The 17,396-nt window shown below is 49.9% G+C and overlaps 1 protein-coding gene across 1 annotated transcript in view; it reads left to right on the top strand.

Annotated features, from left to right (window-relative positions):
• The first annotated feature begins 539 nt into the window (after nucleotides 1-539).
• Ubash3b (ubiquitin associated and SH3 domain containing B) overlaps nucleotides 540-17,396 on the top strand; it is a 149,114-nt gene continuing 132,257 nt past the window's right edge. The window contains exon 1 of the mRNA XM_057767702.1: nucleotides 540-987. Within this exon, the coding sequence (XP_057623685.1) occupies nucleotides 860-987 (128 nt within the window). The 5' untranslated portion in view covers nucleotides 540-859. The remainder of the gene's footprint in view (nucleotides 988-17,396) is intronic.

Here is a 17,396-nt window from a genome sequence, read left to right as displayed (position 1 = left end):
CTCTGTTTCTTCTCCTTCTACCGTCTAGCCCCTCGTTTCTCTCTGCTTCTCCTCCCTTTTTTTCTTTCCCTTTCTCTTGTCCCTTCTTCCTTGGCCTCTGCCCTCTCAGGTCCTACCCTACCACTTCCAAGAGTCAGAGGCCCTTTTCCAGAAGTCGTTCCTTAGTCACTGAGGGCTATGGGGGAGATGTAACAACTTTGTAACTGTTGCAGGATCAATCTGAAGTGATACCTTTCCACCGGCTTTACTGTGGCTTAGACTTCTGGTCCTCTCATCCATTACTGACCTTGCCAATGATCAAATGAAACGTGAAATGGGCTATTCCGAAGCCTCGAGGCCCATATGGGTCGGTGTGCAAGCCAAGGGAAGATCTGGGTCTCTGAGAACCAAAGCACACTGGCCTAGTTGGTTACTGCGGCACCTTCTGTTTAGAAGCAATGCCTACTATAACTGGAATCCAGCCAACAGGGCTTGGGCCCGCGCGGCCGCTTTAAGAGAGGGGCGGGGCCCGGCACAGGCGAGGCAGGGCCTGCCCACAAGGCTGCTTTTCCTTTTTGATCCATTCAAAAATTACTCATTGCAAATTCCCGGACAACTCGGGAAGGAGAAGCCGGGGGGCGGAGGACAGAGAAGGCTGCAGCGTCTCAGTGTTGGGACTCCACCGCACAGCGGGCTGAGATCGGTCCCACAGAAGCGGCCGGCCCGCGCCGAGCTCCCGGGGCCTCTCCAGGAAGCGTCAGTCTCCGCCCGGGGAGCTGGGAGCACCGCCCCCGCCGTCTTCCCGGGACCCCCAGCTCCTGCGCGCGGGCGATGGGCGGCCACTGAGCGGACACACGGCACCGCGACCCCAGCCCTCTCCATGGCCTCGCGCGAGGAGCTGTACAGCAAAGTCACCCCGCGCAGGGACCGCCTGCAGCGCCCGGGCACCGTCAAGCATGGGTCGGCGCTGGACGTGCTCCTGTCCATGGGCTTCCCCCGCGCCCGAGCGTAAGTAACCCTCCCGGGCCACGCGACCCTCGGCTTCGCTCCGGCTCGCCGTCCTGGCCCTGCCGAGACCTGCTTGGGGGGACACGGTGGGCGAGCAGGCAGCAGAAGTGCTGGGTTAAGGACTTGCTTGGGGATGCTGGGCGGCTAGGGCAGCTGGTTCGAATCCCTGACTCCGCGGGTGGCCCTGAGCGGTTTGCGCGCGGGCTCCCCTAGGTCTCTTTTGCTATCCTTGGGGAGAGGCGGGTTCCTCGGAGGACTCGGATCCCTTATCCTTTAGGAGTGCCTAGCCAACTTGGGGTGGCACGTTTGGGGGGGTGGTCTTCTGATGGCTAGGAAAAGGCGAGGAGCAGCGGGGCAGGGTGGCCGGCACCCCCGCTGCAGCGGCTTCCAACTCCGGATGTCGCTCTTGAGCTCCGGCTCCCTCCGGAGTGGGAGGAGCGGGAGCGTGGGTGTCGCTGCGTGTTCATTGATGGAGAGGATGGAATGGGAAGAAGAAGCGATTCCTCCAGGGGACTAGGGTTCTCGTCAATGGTGACGGCAGAGCAGAAAGCTGTGGGTGCTGCAAAGTACGGGGCGCGGGGGGGGGGGACTTTGCCCTCCTGCCTCCTCCTTCCTTTCCGAGGGTGGGCTCGGGTCGGGAAGGGCAGAGAGCGCAGGTGGCTGTCGCTGCAGCCTTCAGGAAAGAGCGGGGTTGCCAGCATCGGGCAGCAACAGCAGGAGTCCCCTCCAGTGCAAGGGGTTGGAGCTTCGCCTGATGGAAAGCCTGCGCCCTTTGGACCGGGAAGGGGGTTAGGAGGGTGGAAGGGGGCTTTCTGTTTCTTTCCTGGCTTGCTGGTTTCCTTGGTGGGGACACAAAGTCCGGGATGGTGGCAGGTGCTGCTCTCTTACTCTTTCAATTACATCACCTGAACTGGAGTTGGGCGAACTTTTATCAGTAAGTTCGTTCTTTCCCTAAGTTTTCATTCAGGCGAGAACTCTAGGTGTCTTTCCTGGGAGCCTTGGTTCTTTACTAACTTAGCCACAGTCTAAATAAAGCAGACTCCTGAATGTATCATCCTTCCCAGCCTGCTAGGACAGACTCGAGTGCTGTTTGGCCCAGTCGGTGAAAGGCCACACAGTGGACCAAGATTTCTGCTTCCTGCTGATTTGGAAACCCAGAGGGAGATGTAGACGGTTTTACAAGGGGTGCTAGGTGAGGGCCCTCCCCCAGAAAGCCCCGAGGATGACCGGCATTCTGTAGGGCCTCGTCAGAACCCGAGCAGAGTCTAAACGTGCTGTAGAACTTTCATGGTTCCAGACAGCTGCCGGTTCTGAAGTGAGACCAGCGTCAAGGACCCAAATTGCTTCACTGAACTCTTTAGATTTTCATATCTGCTATTCGGTGGGCTTTAAGGGAACAATCTATTTCCTACAGTGGGCCTCAGAGGCCTTGTCCAGGTTGTGGCAGACTAGGAGGCTGGCCTGCTTTGTTGTCACTTAATTCCTGGGGTGGCACAGTAGCTAGATTACTGACTATTATTGACGGTGGGAAAGATTTTACTTTCATTACCCATTTATCCTCCTAGCTGCTCAGTAAAAACATAGCCCATGCTTGTCTTGTGACCAGGGAAGCCAGGGCTTGCAGAGGTTATACAACATACATTGGGTGGCGGTTGTTAGGGAGGGAAAACCAATTCAAACCCAGGCCTTGTATCTGCACTGCAAGACCTCACAGGTCGAGCCATAGGAGTCCATGTGGATGAGATGCTCTGCTTAGCAGTTCTCTGCATACACTCGGCCGTTGGAACAAGTGGCCACAGGCTGGGTGTCTTAAGGCAACAGAAATGTATCCTCTCCATATTCTGGAGGACAGATGTTCCAAGTTGGTATCCTTGGGATAAAACTGTGTTGGTGAGGTTGTGCTCCCCCTGGAGGTTCTAGGGGAGAATCCATCCCATTTATCCAGCTTCTGTGGGCTGGTGGGCATTGTGTAAGGTTGTGGCTGTTTCATTCCATCCAGTCTGTACCGTTTTCTCTTTGGACCAAATTTCCCTCTGGGTGTCTCTTATGATACATGTAGGAAATATGCAAGCACGCTCACATGTGTCTGTGTTTGTCTGTGTGAGTGTGTGTGCTTGCCCATGTAGAGGTTCATCCCCCCATGCATTCCTGTGTGGAGAACAGAGGTTGACCTCACGTGTCTCCCCCTGTTGCTCTCCACCTTATATTTTGAACAGGGTCCCAGTGATCTTGAGCTTGTTGTCTGGACTAGCTGGCTCGGGAGCCCCCACAATCCACCTGTCTACACAGCACCCAGTGCTGGGATCACGGGTGCTTGCCAGTACACACAGCTTTTATTTGGGTGCAGCTCCAGACGCAGCTGCCTGAGCTGTGAGCTCTTTACCCGCTGAGCCATCTCCCAGTCTCTGGTAAATTGTGGCCAACCGTTACATAAACTGTGCATACGTGGGGTCCCATACATGTTCACACTGTGTAATGTTGAAATTGGGCTGAACATTTCCTCAAATATGTATCCCTCCCTTCCTCCCTCCATTCTTTCTTTCCTTTCTACCTTCCTTCCTTCTCCAGTTTTTTTTTTTCCTGCTGAGACAAGCTCTTTCTGTGTAGTCCAAGTTGGCATCAAATTTCTTAGCCTCCTGCCTCACCATCCCAAATATGTTACCAGTCTTATCTTTTTTTTTTCAATGATACAAATTTTCAGAATTTTTTCAAACTTTTAAATAAAATCTAAATGCTTAAATGCAGGACTAGAGTGATGGCACAGTAGTTAAGAACACTTACTCATGTGGAGGACCCAGGTTCAATTCCCAACACAGGCAGCTCAGAACTGCTTGCAATCCCAATTACTGCTCTCTTCTGACTGCCTCAGGCACCAGGCACACATGTGGTACACAGATGTATATGCAGGTAAAACACTTATATGCATAAAATAAACAAATCTAAAAAAATTTAATTGTACTTATTTGCACGTGTCAACCGACGTGTGCATGTGGAAGTCACAGGACAACGTCTAAGAGTCTAGCTCTTTCTTTCCAACACATGGGTCTCAAGGCTCAAACTCAGGACATCAAGCTTGATGGCAAGCGCTTGGAATAATCATCTCCAGCTCCACCCCGGTCCTTAGCAAATGGCAGGATTCTGTTCTTTTTATGGCTTAAAGCGTTCCACTAATGCCTATGACTGCCCTATGGTCTTGGTACTCCAGATGTACCTATGTCAAAGTCATCCCTGAACTTCACCACATCATTCTTGCAGAGTCTTTTCTTTACTATGTAAAATAATGTTTACAGGTCTTCGGGATTAAGACATAGATACTAGTTTATAGGAGGTACTGCACACCTTTAATCCCAGCACTTGAGAGGCAGAGGCAGGAGGATCTCTGTGAGTTCGAGGTCAGCCTGGTCTATAGAGAAGTTTCTGGACAGCTAGGGCTACACAGAAAAACCCTGTCTCGAAAAACTAAAAGGAAAAAAAAGATAGATATCTTTCAGAGAGACATGCCTTAGCCTACCACACATATCATATTGTTTCTGGCGTTGCCTTTCTGTACCAGAGAATAAAAGCAGAAAGTTTGAGGGATGGAGGTTGGGTTTTTTGCTAAATTGCTCCTAAAAGAGAGTGGTGTTCTCGGAGTCACCTGATCAGATTCAGTGCCCTGAGCAGGCTTTGTTTTGTTTTGCTTTGTTTTTTGTTTTTTCACAGGGTCTCTTATTGTCCAGACTGGTCTCAAACTCATTAAATACCTGAAACTGGCCTTGAACTCCTGATCCTCCTGCTTCAACCTCCACAAAGCTGGGATAATAGGCTTGTGCCACACCCAGGGCCCCAAGGCTGAAACCGTGGTGCCTAGCCTACCCTTAAAGCACCAGTGTCTGGGAGTCTCCTTAGTTGGTTCACTTGGGTCAGTAAGAGCTATTTCAGATTTCGGAAGGCAGGCTTTAAATTCCTATGGAGAGCTAAGGAGGAAGATTGCATGACTTAACTGAGCACTGGAGGAAGGAACGAGCAGTGTCATCCCTGGAGTCCCAGAAAAACGAACCCTGTTGGAGCCACCCTTGTGGAGAGCAGAGCTGAAGCCGGGCTACTAGCCAGGCTCCCCTGTGTATACCTGCGTCTGTTGTCCTGGGACAGGGGCTGGACTCTGGGTGGCTACAGAGACGGCAGGGCAGCAGGGCAGCAGGTCCCTTTATGATCTGTGCTGCGCCAAACTATGGTCCTGAAGCTGACTTAACCCCTTAGGGCCGTTCGGAAACCTTCCCAGGGGAGTGCTCTTAATGAGAACAGGCCTGTAAGTGCTTGTCAGAGCTGAAAGTGGCACACTGTCAGGCTGGGCCACCCAGGGTGACCTCAGGGACATGTTCTCTCTGCTCCTCACTACCGTCAGGAGCTTGTCACCCCACATACGCTTCAGTTCAACCTGAACACTACTGGAGAGGGATCTGTTTGTGCTTTCCTGGGTGGTTATGTCGGGGAGTGGAGCAAAAAGGGAGCCAGTGAGGTGGGGATGAGTTAGGGACTCTGGAAGGAATCTTTCAGAGGCCGGATAGCTCATCCCTTCCTTTTTCTTTTTATGCTCAATTAGCTCTGCACTGGCCCAAATGTTCTAAAAATAGAAACCTAGCTTCCTCCAGGCCAGTGAGGTTGGTCTGAAGGAACAGGAAGAGTGATCGCTTGGGCAAAGGCCTGAGGCCCACGAGTGGAGGACCCAAGTGGGCCTGAGTGGACCTGAGGAGACTGGAAGCGGCCTCTAGCTGAGCGCACTTCAGCCAAGGGTGTCACTGTATGTTGCTCCCCCTCTCAAGCAATAGATGCTCACAGTCTCTAGGCCAACTGTGTGCCTTGGAGCAAGTCACTGTGTCACCGAATCAATCTAAGGGCTCTGCTCTTACAAACCTCCGCTGTTTTTTTTATTTTTATTCCATTTATTTATTTTAGTTTTGAAACAGGTAACCCAGGCTGGCCTCAGACTGTGTAGCTAAGGTTATCCTTGAACTCTCTGTCCGACTTCCCCCACTTCCTGAGTGCTGGGATCACAAGCAGATACCACTACCCTTGCCTTATTTTTATTTTTTTAAAGGTTGACTGGGGCTAGATCATTTTTTGTTTACAAAAAAAACATGGTTAGTATTTCTTTCCTAATAATTGAAAGAGAGAGAGAGGTCATGAGACTGACGGTGTGGACCATTGGTAGAGCACTTGCCTAGCTTTCATGAGCTCTGGGTTCAATCCCCAGCACTACTAAACAAACAAACAATTAACAAAACATGATAGTCTTACAAGGAACCTGGCAGGAGTGCCATATTCCAGATTCTAGTCCAATGTCTACTTGACACTTGAACCATATACATTCCCTTTGACTCTCTCCCCCCTCCCCCACCCAGTGTTGTGATCAGATCTTGTGCATAGCAGTACCCACCCTGTTAACATGGGCCAGTAGAGTAATGGAAAGGACTTGGAGAATGTAGAGCCTAGACATTCGTTATTATTTTGGTAATTTTGTGTTAAACTGGAAGGCGACGGAGGTGAGGGGTATTGCTGGAACTGCAGTAAGGATAGCTGGGTAGGAAGGGCTTGTTTTTCTCAGTTGAAAGTATTTGAACTACGTCTGGCTAAAGAGTGAGACCATGGCATAAGGCTGGAGTAAGCACCTGGGACTTGGCTTCAGGAGGCAAGTTGATTTAGCTGCACCTCACTGCTCAGAGATAAAGGCAGCCCAAATGGCTCCATGAGCAACGGAGGGGCAGCTGGCAGGGCCATGCATTAAAGTATCTAGTTTCTCTGCCTCTCCTTGTTCACCTGTAGGTTGACACTGGATCCCCTGAAAGCACTGGGCCAACCAAGCATCTCTAACATGTAGCCAATTCTAACCTAAGGATCGGAGCTGCTTCCCCTGCATCTTGGATAGAAAAATACAGCCGTGGTCCACTTGCCGCTGAAGGGCTCTTACAGGTGGCAGGGCAGGGAAGCCTCTACTTACTCTGTTTATGGCTTGTGTAACCTTCTCTTATACGTGTATGTGAATGGTGCCGTTGTGAAAAAAAACAAAACAAAACAAAACAAAAAAAAAACGCTTGCATGTGCATTGAATAGCAACTCTGAGGCTAAAGCCAGGGATACAGGCCTTGGTTTGAAAACGAGGAAACTGGAGGCCTCTGGGACTTGCCTATGATCACACAGTTAGTTTTGGGGAAAGGGAGTCCCTATTTCTGTATGGACCTCAAACTTCAAGTTCAGTGAATGCTCTGTGTTCACAGAGATTGCAATTTAAAAGGACGTTAGCAGGCCTTCTTTTTAGCCTATTGAGGAGTGGTAAACTGTTAAAGATGGTGGACAGATGAGAGCAGTAAGTATGTCAAGTGCCTCTCAAGTTTTCTTGTGCTGGATCACCAAGATGGATCAGTAGGCGAGGACTGACACCATGACCAAGTTCAGTGCTAGGACCCACAGGATGGAAGGAGAGAACAACTCCAGAGGGTTTTCTTTTGACAGTGCGGAAGTTTTCTTGTGTCATTGTACCATTGTCCCTAGTTCTTCCTCCAAGCCCCTGGCAACTTCCCATCAGCTTTTTGATTTAGTTGGCATTTTCTAGACTTGCTCGTAAGTGGTATCGTACAGTGTTTATGGTTGTACTTAGCTTCTTTTTCTTGAGTTTTGAATGAGTGTGTGTGTGAGAGAGAGAGAGAGGAGAGAGAGAGAGAGAGAGCGCTTAAGGTTTCCTGAGATCGGGCCCCATATGGACTGGACTCAAGTGTGGCTGAGGCTAGTTTTGATTGGACCTTCATGCTTCCACCTTACAAGTATAGTGATCATGGGCGTGATCATATAGTCAGTTTCTTTTGCTTGACCTTGAGGTGTGTGAATAGGCTGCTGACCTAGTCATAACCCCGGAACACAGCTTCTATGAAAATTCCCCATTCTGCCTTCATTTCTAATTACACGTTAGGCGTTTAGACCACATTGGCGATGACACAGCAGATTCTCAAACGTAAACACTTTTAAGTCTCAGAAATTGGAAATTCGATGAGGCAACAGGCCTTGAAGCCTTTAAGTGCTGTGGAAATCGACACGCACCGTGCCTTACTGTGTGCGGTGTGCCTGTACCATCACCTGGCCACCTCGAAGTCCAGCTGCCTCTGGCCAGTTGTTCTTGGAGCTAAAGGCTTTGCTTTGCCCCCCACCACAGTCATGCCGGGCTAAGATAGCGGCTCTGTGGGAGCCTCTGCCGTCCCAGCAGGTATTGTATGTGTGCGTGCGTGCGTGCGTGCGTGCGTGCATGCGCAGGGGCTTTCCCTCTGCACGGGTATCAGACAGCTGTCTTTATCTGTCTCCACATACCCAGTAGGTATTGCCCATAGGGGTTTTGCCCTCTGTGTTAGCGTCTGGGAAACGGAGAGGCCTTGTTTTTAATCGCATCCTTTCTCCTGCCTTGGTGTGCAGTATAAAAGCATGCCTGGGTTTAAGTCCTAGGCCTGCCCTTTACTACCCAGTGAAATTGGAGTGAATTTCTGAACACACCAAGCCTCGGTTTTCTGGTCTGTACTACCCCCCCCCACACACACACACACAAACACTGCCATTTAAAGCTCTTCCTCTCAGGCCGTCTTCCTGCCCCAGCCTCCTGAGTAGCTGGGACTATAGGTGTGTGCCACCCAAGCCCAGCTCTGCTGGTAAATTTCTGACAGTAACGAAAGACAGTTGTGCCTGTGAGAAGTATCAATCCGTTCGAACAGTGGGAGAGTGTCTGGCATCCCCTCGGCCCCCTGTAATGAGACAGTGGCAGTATTATTTATTCTTTGTGGTGCTGGTGCGGCCTGGATGCCTGGCTACCCTGTGCCTTTATGTCTTCTTGCCCCCTCTAAGCTGGGCTGCACAGTAATAGATGGACAGAGGCCAGTGGTGTTTCTCAGTACTACAGTCTGCTCCCTCGTGCCTGGCTTCCTCCAGTGGGTCTGAGCGGTGCCAGGCCAAGTAGCAGCAGAGACAGAGGAGAGCCAGCACCACCCAAGCGGCTGGCTGTGATTGATGCCCAGGCTCAGCGATCCGATGGGGTACCATATGGCTGTCTACTGATTCCTCTCAAATGGAATCGGACTTGAGGTCCGGGAGGTGGGGGAGAGAGAGGGGCTGACTCAAGAGCATGTCTCTAGTGTCTTTCTGCACTGGACAGGCTCAGCCCCAAGCAGGGCACAGAGTCAGTGCCAGGAGAAGGGTGGTAGCAGTGCCCGCGAGGACTAAAAGCCCTTGTCTTCTTTAAGGCGGAGCCTCTCAGGAACAACTGGGAATTTGCCCAAACACTTCTGGGAGAATCTTTCGCTCCTTGTGTTTGCTTGGGGGCTGGGTGGCTGGATGTGTTGGCTAGAACCCTCTGGGTCATCTCCCAAGGTCACATGAGTGTGATCCTTTCTTCCTCCCACCCCTCTATTTATTTATTTATTTATTTATTTATTTATTTATTTATTTAGAGTCCCGACTGGCATTGAACTCTTCATCCTGCGTCAGTCTGCCTAGTGTTCGGGTCCATTTTTATAACACCCTCTTCCCTGCCTGGTGACTTTCATTATCGTCTTTGCCTCCTACTATTTATGAGAGGAAGGTGTTTTGGATGACCACCTCCTGTGCCCACAGCATCCCGCTAAGTTCTGGGGGGTAGAGGAAACAGCAGATGTCATTTCCACTATTGAGCACTGCAAGAAGCTGCTTGACCTGACCGGCTGCAGGCCGTTCCCATCATCACTGGGGCGGCGGGTGGATGTCTTCTAGACTAGAGCAAATGTCCAGAGGCTTTGGGCTCCCACCACATTAGTAGGGGACACATGGTGCAAGCAGGCAGGTTTGCCACTCTGACCCAAGCAAAACTGGCTTTCTTGGCGTTTTAGACACGCGTTCTTTGCCTTCCTGTGCCTCAGTGGTTCTGACTATGAAGGACATTGAATTCACCATTTCTCCTTTGTTTGCAATCTCCCAGCTCCAGAGCGGTTTGGACAAGTGTGTTTCAACATCACAGGGACATTTTCATGACTTCGTTTCTATTCTGGGGCACTTGGATCTGTGCCTTCACTTTTCTTTCCTTTTCCTCAACACTTTATTGTCAAAGAGCATTCTTCAGGGCATAGGGGAATTTCTCAGTTGGTGAAGCGCCTTCTTTGTAAGCAAGAGAACCTGAGTTCCACCCTCAGCACCCACATATAAAGCCGTCTGTGGTGATACACGCTTGTGGTCACAGTCCTGGGAGGCAAAGACAGGTGGATCCATGGAGCTTGCTGGCCAGCCTAGCCCAATCATGGGCCAGTTTCCAGTTTCCAGGGAGACCCCTGTCAAGACATAAAGTGTATGACCGCTGAGAGATTGCATGTGAGGTTGTTGTCTTCTGGCTTCCACATGTACATGTATGTTAATACCACACATGAACACACACACACACAGGCTCTTTAGGACTGTTGATATTCTAGAGAGTAAATAAATGGAAAGAAAGAGAGATATGAGGCAATTACAGCCATGGGGAGTCATTTAATGAGTATGCATTAGTGTAATTTTCCAATTGGTACGAAATGTGCTTGCTTTCCTGCAAAATACAACCAAAGTGGCTGGTTAAATAAGAGAGGAGGTCCTGCCTGCAGCCTGGCACCTGGGGTGAACAAATGATTCAGGGAGACCTTTTCAGTTCCAGGGACATCTCCCCTTCAGCCGAGTTGCCATGTGTTTATATAATGCTTTCCAGTGTGTTTCCTGGCTCCCGTGGAAGCATAAATATTCTTGCATATAAAGCAACCTTGGCAGCAAACTCTCTCCGAACTAGGGCTGTTTCTGTGCAGGGGTGAGAAGCTGAAATAACACCAGCCTGAGTCTGCAGAATGCCTGGGGCAGGCTGAGGGCACAGGCGAGGGACAGTGGCAGCTGCATGCACTCAGGTGTAGGTTGTGGCTGGAGGGAACTCGTCTGGGAATCAGGTAACTGAGTTGTTTAGAACCCTGCTTCCTTGGAGCCCGTGCCCCATTCAGAAATATTTACCGAGAGCATTCACTCTCTAAATGTTTACTCTTTGGTCCTGGGAAGGAAGCACTTGGAGAGCAGGAAGGAAGTGTGTTTCCATAACTGCTGCTGTGTACAGTGTGTTCCGCCACAGGGCCATGTGCAGAGCCCTGCAGGGTCAGCTGGAGTCCCCAACCCGTGCTGTCTACAGACTCGCGTCTTACTCTGCCTCTCGTGACCGTGCCTGTCTGCCTGCCCATCCTTTCTCCTCTTTGTCTGGCTACCTTTGGTTCATTTCTGACAGTGCAGCTGTGGCACACTTAACCGCTCTTCCTTTCCTCTTCCCTTCTCCCTGAAGCCCTGTTAAACATGACCCGTGAAACAAACCAGGCAAAGGGGGATCCCTACATCCCCTTCTGAGGACACAGAGTCAGCTGCCCAAGGTCCTCTAATAGCTTTTTAATGAGATGTTTCCTGTTTGATGTGATTTTTTTCCAGAAAAACAGAAAAGTATAGACACTTCGTTGCATCTTTGTAGCAGCTGTGGAAGCTTATTATAATAGGAGCTGGGAGGACAGATATAACTAGATATAATCTCTTTCCCTGGGACACTGGCACACTCGTGTGAAAGAAACTTACGATCATGTGGTACATGCAGTACCAGGGATAAAAGACACATCTGTGGGCTGGGGAATGGAGATCTCTTAGCAGAGTGCTTGGCTAGCATAGCCCTGGGCTCGACCCCCAGAACTATGTCAATGAGAAATGTTGATGAATGCCTGTAATTCCAGCACTTGGGAGATGGAGGCAGAGAAGGATCCGAAGTTTAAGATCATCCTCAGATACATAGCAACGTTAAGGTTAGCCTGGGCTACATTGGACAGGAGGAGGGTGATATGAACAGTTGAGCAAAGAGGAAAACATGAGTTTAAGATGCAGATACAACAGGATCAAGATGTGGTCTTCTTCAGGAGGGGCAGGAGTTCGAAAGATTTTACATTACAAGTGGAGCATTTCTGACCCGAGACCCCAAACTCTGAAATGCCCTAAAATGTGTGACTCTGAGCATAAACATGATGGCTCACATGACAGATGCCATACCTGACCTCAGTACACAGAGGCACCCAAAATCCGTGCAGTGACCTGCAGGGTGTGCGTGTGCAGCATGGAACATACGTGTATTTCACGTTTAGATCTGGGTCCCCTCCCCAAGAAATCTCATCTGATGTACATGTGGTTACCCCAAACTGAAAGCATGTGGAATGTGAGGTTCTCCTGGTCCCAGCATTTCGGATAACAGATGGCAGAACTGGTTGTATTGTGAGATCCAGCTTGTAGGAAAATCCTCCAGAGGGAGAAGAAAAGCTCAGAAGTGTATAGCTGGGATAGCTAGCAAAGTTTAACTGACCCAAACCCTCAGATCAAACTGAAGAGAATAAAAACAGTAAGGGAAATGAGGCTGTTAGTATCTAACAGGTCACCTGTGGCTATCTGTCAGCATCTGACAGGCCGCCCGTGGCTGTCAGCATCTGACAGGTCATCTGTGACAGAAACAAGTCTTAGGCTGGTTGACCACCTGTCTAGACCACAAGCTCTGCTGTCTTCTCCTTCCTGGTCCTTGCCCAGACTCAGGCTCTAAGAAACAAGGTTGCCTGTGTTTTAAGGTTTGCCTCCGCTTTGAGAGGCATGACTGGAGCATTTCTCTGGATTCGCCGCATGGGATCTCTCTCCATTTCCTCTTCCAGCCTCCCTTCCTTTTTTATTTTTTACCTTGAGTCAAGGTCTCACTCTATAGTCAAGGCTAATCTGCCTCTGCCTTCTAGGTGCTGGGATTCCAGGCATCACCATTCTACTCAGCCTGCCCTGTCTTTTCTTTTGCTAGGGTTCCCCGCTGCTGCTGTTTGTATCTGACCCTAGAGAAGACAAGCACCATTTGCTTAGGCCTGTGGGAATGACAACCCCTGAGGAGGAGGGCGGGAATGGGTGGGGACGTGCTGCCTGCCAGTGGAGAGCTAGGAGAACCAGAGATGTGTCACCTACCCAACCACTAAGGTGAGGACAGGAGCCGAAAATAAGCTTTCGAGATGAATGACCAAGTTCGAGGCCTGGCTCTGTTGCTTTCTGAGGATGTGGTTTTATCATGTGACAGAACTTTTCTGGGGAGACGCAACCCAGGTCTACTCACCCAAGATAGGAAACCCATGACAGACCAAAGTACGGATACCACCAAAGTCCAATGTGGTGAACCAATGAGTTTTATTGGGGTTGCTTACAGGAACCTGGGCGAGGGGTTGCTTACAGCAACAGAAATGACTCAAAGCCAGCTGCATCACCAAAGCCTTCCCCAGCATGGGTGACAGCTCAGAAAGCTGGGAACCTGGAGCTCACTGCACAGCCTGCAGGCTGCTCAGCAGGTTGGAGTGTCCTTCCCAGGTGCTTCAGTTGGTCTAAACCTCTTCCAGGCAGCTGGTATGGTCTCAGAGTCTTCTTTGCTGCTCAACTTTTATTGCTTACACTGGTGGGGAGGGGCCTAGTGAATATGGTCAGTTTCAGGGACTTCCTGAACCTATTTTTGAGTTGTTTAGCTTCGGTTTAAGGAGCTTTCCTGCCAGATAGAATGTTTGAATCTCTGAGGAAACTTCCACAGGAGATTTTGGACAAGTGATTTCTGAAGGTTGGCTCGAGGCAATGGGTACACACATGAAAGTCACAAAAAGCCACCTGCATAAAAGCCATGATATACAAAATGCTGCTTATTAGTTATTGTCATTAGTTGGGCTTAGTTCTCTGGGCTCTGATAGGGTGCCTGTGTCGCTCCCCAAGCTCCCTTGCTTCAGAGGATAGCGGCACACGGTGAGGACAGCAGCACACAGTGAGGACAGCTGGAGCTGGGGACTGCTTCAGCCCAAAGGAATCCTTCCTCCTGGAGGCTTCCCTTTTTATTTCATCCCTTTTGGGAAGTGGGGATGTGAGTCATAAGGCGTTAGCAAGTGGCTTTTGTGCAACACATTGTGTGATACAGCACGTACAGCGAAAGGTGCGTGCCGTTGCTTCCATCAGCTGCTGTCAGAAGTCACCACACGTGGAACAGCCTTGGGCTCCCAGTGTTAATCTATCAGTTTGGGGGTCAGGAGTCCAAAATGAGTGAAGGGGTCGTTTTCTCGCTCAGATTTTGTTTTTCACAGCGGGGCTGGCTACGTAGCTGGGCCACCTTGTAGCAGGTTTCCTCTGCCTCCTGATGTTGTGATTACAGGCATGTGCCACCACACCTGTCTCCAAAGTGTGTCTCACCGGCTTCCATCAAAGTGCAGACAAACAGGTGTTGCTCTGGGAGGTCAGCCCTCCCGTGGAGTTGCCTACATTCTGTGACTAGTGGCACCACCCTCAAAACCCATTGGTTCGGCATCTGCCCTATGACCCCATTATTATTTCTCTTCCCCTGCCTCTGACACTCCTGCCTCACTCTTTCCCTTCTAAGCACTGCTGTGATTGCACCTCCCCAGGTCAGGAAACTTAGCTTAACCACCCCTGTAAAGTCTCCTGTGGAGTGGAGGTGGTGGCATCCTAGGTTCGAGGATTAGGGCCAGAGAGCAGGCTCTTAATTCATCATCTACAACCCGTGCCCTGCATGTCTCCCTACTCCGTGACACTTGCCACATTTTTCTCTCCTGTCACTAACCCTCATTTGCTGCTTTATTACTTTTTTTTCTTCCTTTTTGGATTTTCCTCTGTAGCCCTGGCTGTCATGGCCTCAAACTCACAGAGATCTGCCTGCCTCTTCTAACTGAGTGCTGGGGCTAAAGTCCTGTGTCACCACACCTAGTGTCTTATCCTTAATTTTAATTCCCAACCTTGATATTTACAATAAACATTTTCTGAGTGTCTACTGGGGGGGTCATCTTTTAAACACTCACACAGCATCTTATTTTGTGCATCACTACAAGCCCATAAGGCAGGAACGACTCCCCTATTTTACAGGTGAGAGCACAGCAGCAAGCAGTGAAACCGGGATACCGAAGCTAGGTGGCTTAATGACTGCCTCTTGTTTGCCTGTTTTATAGTTCTGGGGGATTGAACCTCACACATGCTAGGTAAACATTTAACCACCGAGCTATGTCCCAAGCCTTCTTTTTTAAAAAAAAGTCTAACATTTGTATATTTATTTGTGTATTTGCTTGAGAGCTATCTCACCAGCCCTAAATTTAAAAAAAAAATGATTTTTTGAAATTTATTATAGTTATATTATTTTACCTTCTCCTTCCATCCTCAAAACTCTCCCATGTATCCCTCCTTGCTCTCTTTCAAATTCATGACTTTCTTTTTCATTCATTGTTTTACACACACACACACATATACACACATGTATATTCCTAAATACATAGGTGCAACATGCTCAGTCTGTATAATATTACTTATTTGCATATTTTTATGTACAAAGAGCTAGCATGATCCTTTCAATGGGTAAATGTTTTTGAATAATCCATTCTTAGATGGCCATTTAGTCCCACTTAATGAAGCCTATGTGTTATGATTTAAGTAAAAATGTTTCAGGTCCCTGAGTGGCTGCAGCAGGCCATGAGACCGTGCCACAGGTCCCCAAAGTGGTGGCAGGCAGCAGGCAATGGGTTCCAAGAGCAGACAGTTTCAGGCAGTGATGGAGCAGTTCCACAAGTGGCTGCAGTGGGCCCCGAGGGGCAGTGAGTCCCAGGCAGGGAGCCGCAGCCCCAGCAGGTGAGAGACAGAGGTGGACAGGCACACCATGCAGAGTGAGGTTGGATATTTATTTAGTGGGTTATGGAGGGGCTAGGGGAGAAGGGGAGAAGAGATGAGATAAAAAGAGAGGAACAGAGGGGGGAAGGATAGAAGGGAGAGACAGAAGCTGCCTCTTCGAGAGAGAGATAGAAGAGACTCAGGCTGCAAGCAGAAAGAAAGATCTGCCTGCCTCAGTGGTCCAAGGCAGGAGTGGGCAGGGTTTGTCTCTTAAGGGACAGGACAGACCATTACACTATCTCCTTTGTATTGGGGAAACACGAGGGTTCAGCCTCTGGTTCCAGAATGGCCTTGGCTGGTGTAGGGACAGCCAGTGTGTACCCAGCCTTATTTCTTGCTTGTGTCTCCAGGGGAGCTGCTGTTGACTGTCTCCCCAAGGAGGGAAATGACTGAATGAGACTTCAGCACCCAGGGTTCTGGCCTCGGGCTGGTGGTCTGTGAGGTTTGGTGAGTAACAAGAGGCAGGAAACTCGAGTTCCAAATAAATGAGGTGATATCCCTAGATTACACAGGACTGAGGTTATGAGGGCAGCCTGGTTGGCCCCTTGGTTTGGTTTGTTTCTGGGTTCCACCTGCTGCCTTGTGGTTGGCTGTCTAGTGGTGTAGATTGGATTGACAATGCTGTTTGCTCTCTCCCTTATGGAGGTGTGTGTGTGTGTGTGTGTGTGTGTGTGTGTGTGCATGCCTTAGGGGAGGATAGGCACTGGGTAGTTAGTTATTGGAGTCACAGATCACCCAGTGCCTGCTTCTCTGTGCAGCTGACCCTGAATGAGGAGCGATGGTGGTAGATACAACAGGCACACTCTTGTTCCTGTGGCTTCACCCAGGGACTCCCAGGACAGAGCGTGTTGTGCTTGTTTGGGACTGAATTTGTAGTCAGACTGATGCAGGTTCAAATACCTACTCCATTTGGGCAAGTTAACAAAATCCCTGTGAGTCCCAGTGTGATCTTCTCTTAAATGCAGGGGATGGCATCCACCCCAAAGAATCGCTGTAATGATGAAAGGAGAGAGGGTATAGATGGGATCAGCGTGAAGCCTGGGCCCAATGGCAAGTTCACAGTGGGTGGCAGTCGGGGAAGGGGCCTGTCTTTAGAACCACAGCATTGAGAGATGTGCAGAAGGGAGTTCTGAGTACAGATGGGATTTTTCTTTTTGTTGGGGTGGTTGTTTTGAGTCTGAGTCTCACGTAACCCGGACTGGCCTCCATCCAACTCACTGTGTAGCGAGGAAGACCTTTAATTTCTTCCCTCCTTGGAGTGCTAGGAATACACTCAAGCATGCACCAAGATGCATGGCACATTTTGGTTTCTTCTTGCTGCCTACCCTGCTCCTGAAGTTCAAGATTCTCTGGTCTCAGCCTCTCCGTTGTTGGAGCCATGGGCTAGACCCACCACACCAGGCCAAGTGAAGATAACAAGCCACTCCACGTCTTTCTTAAGAGATTGTAAGTCTTCCTCTCCCTCCACTGCTTGAGAATGGAAGGCCTGCAGCTAACTCGAATGGCCCTCTGTGAAACACGTGACTGCCTGGATTCTGGGGCGGGACTGGAAGGTAAAGGATCTGCCTTTGGAATGTGGGAAGGCTCTCTTCCAAAAACCACAGGAGCCACACCACTGCTCTAGCAAGCCTTCCCCACAGAACTGGTGGTCTTCTTTACCAAGAAGAATC

This window comes from Chionomys nivalis, chromosome 4, assembly GCF_950005125.1.
Source record: "Chionomys nivalis chromosome 4, mChiNiv1.1, whole genome shotgun sequence".
Taxonomy (NCBI): domain Eukaryota; kingdom Metazoa; phylum Chordata; class Mammalia; order Rodentia; family Cricetidae; genus Chionomys; species Chionomys nivalis.
This window is presented reverse-complemented; position numbering and strand designations above follow the sequence as displayed.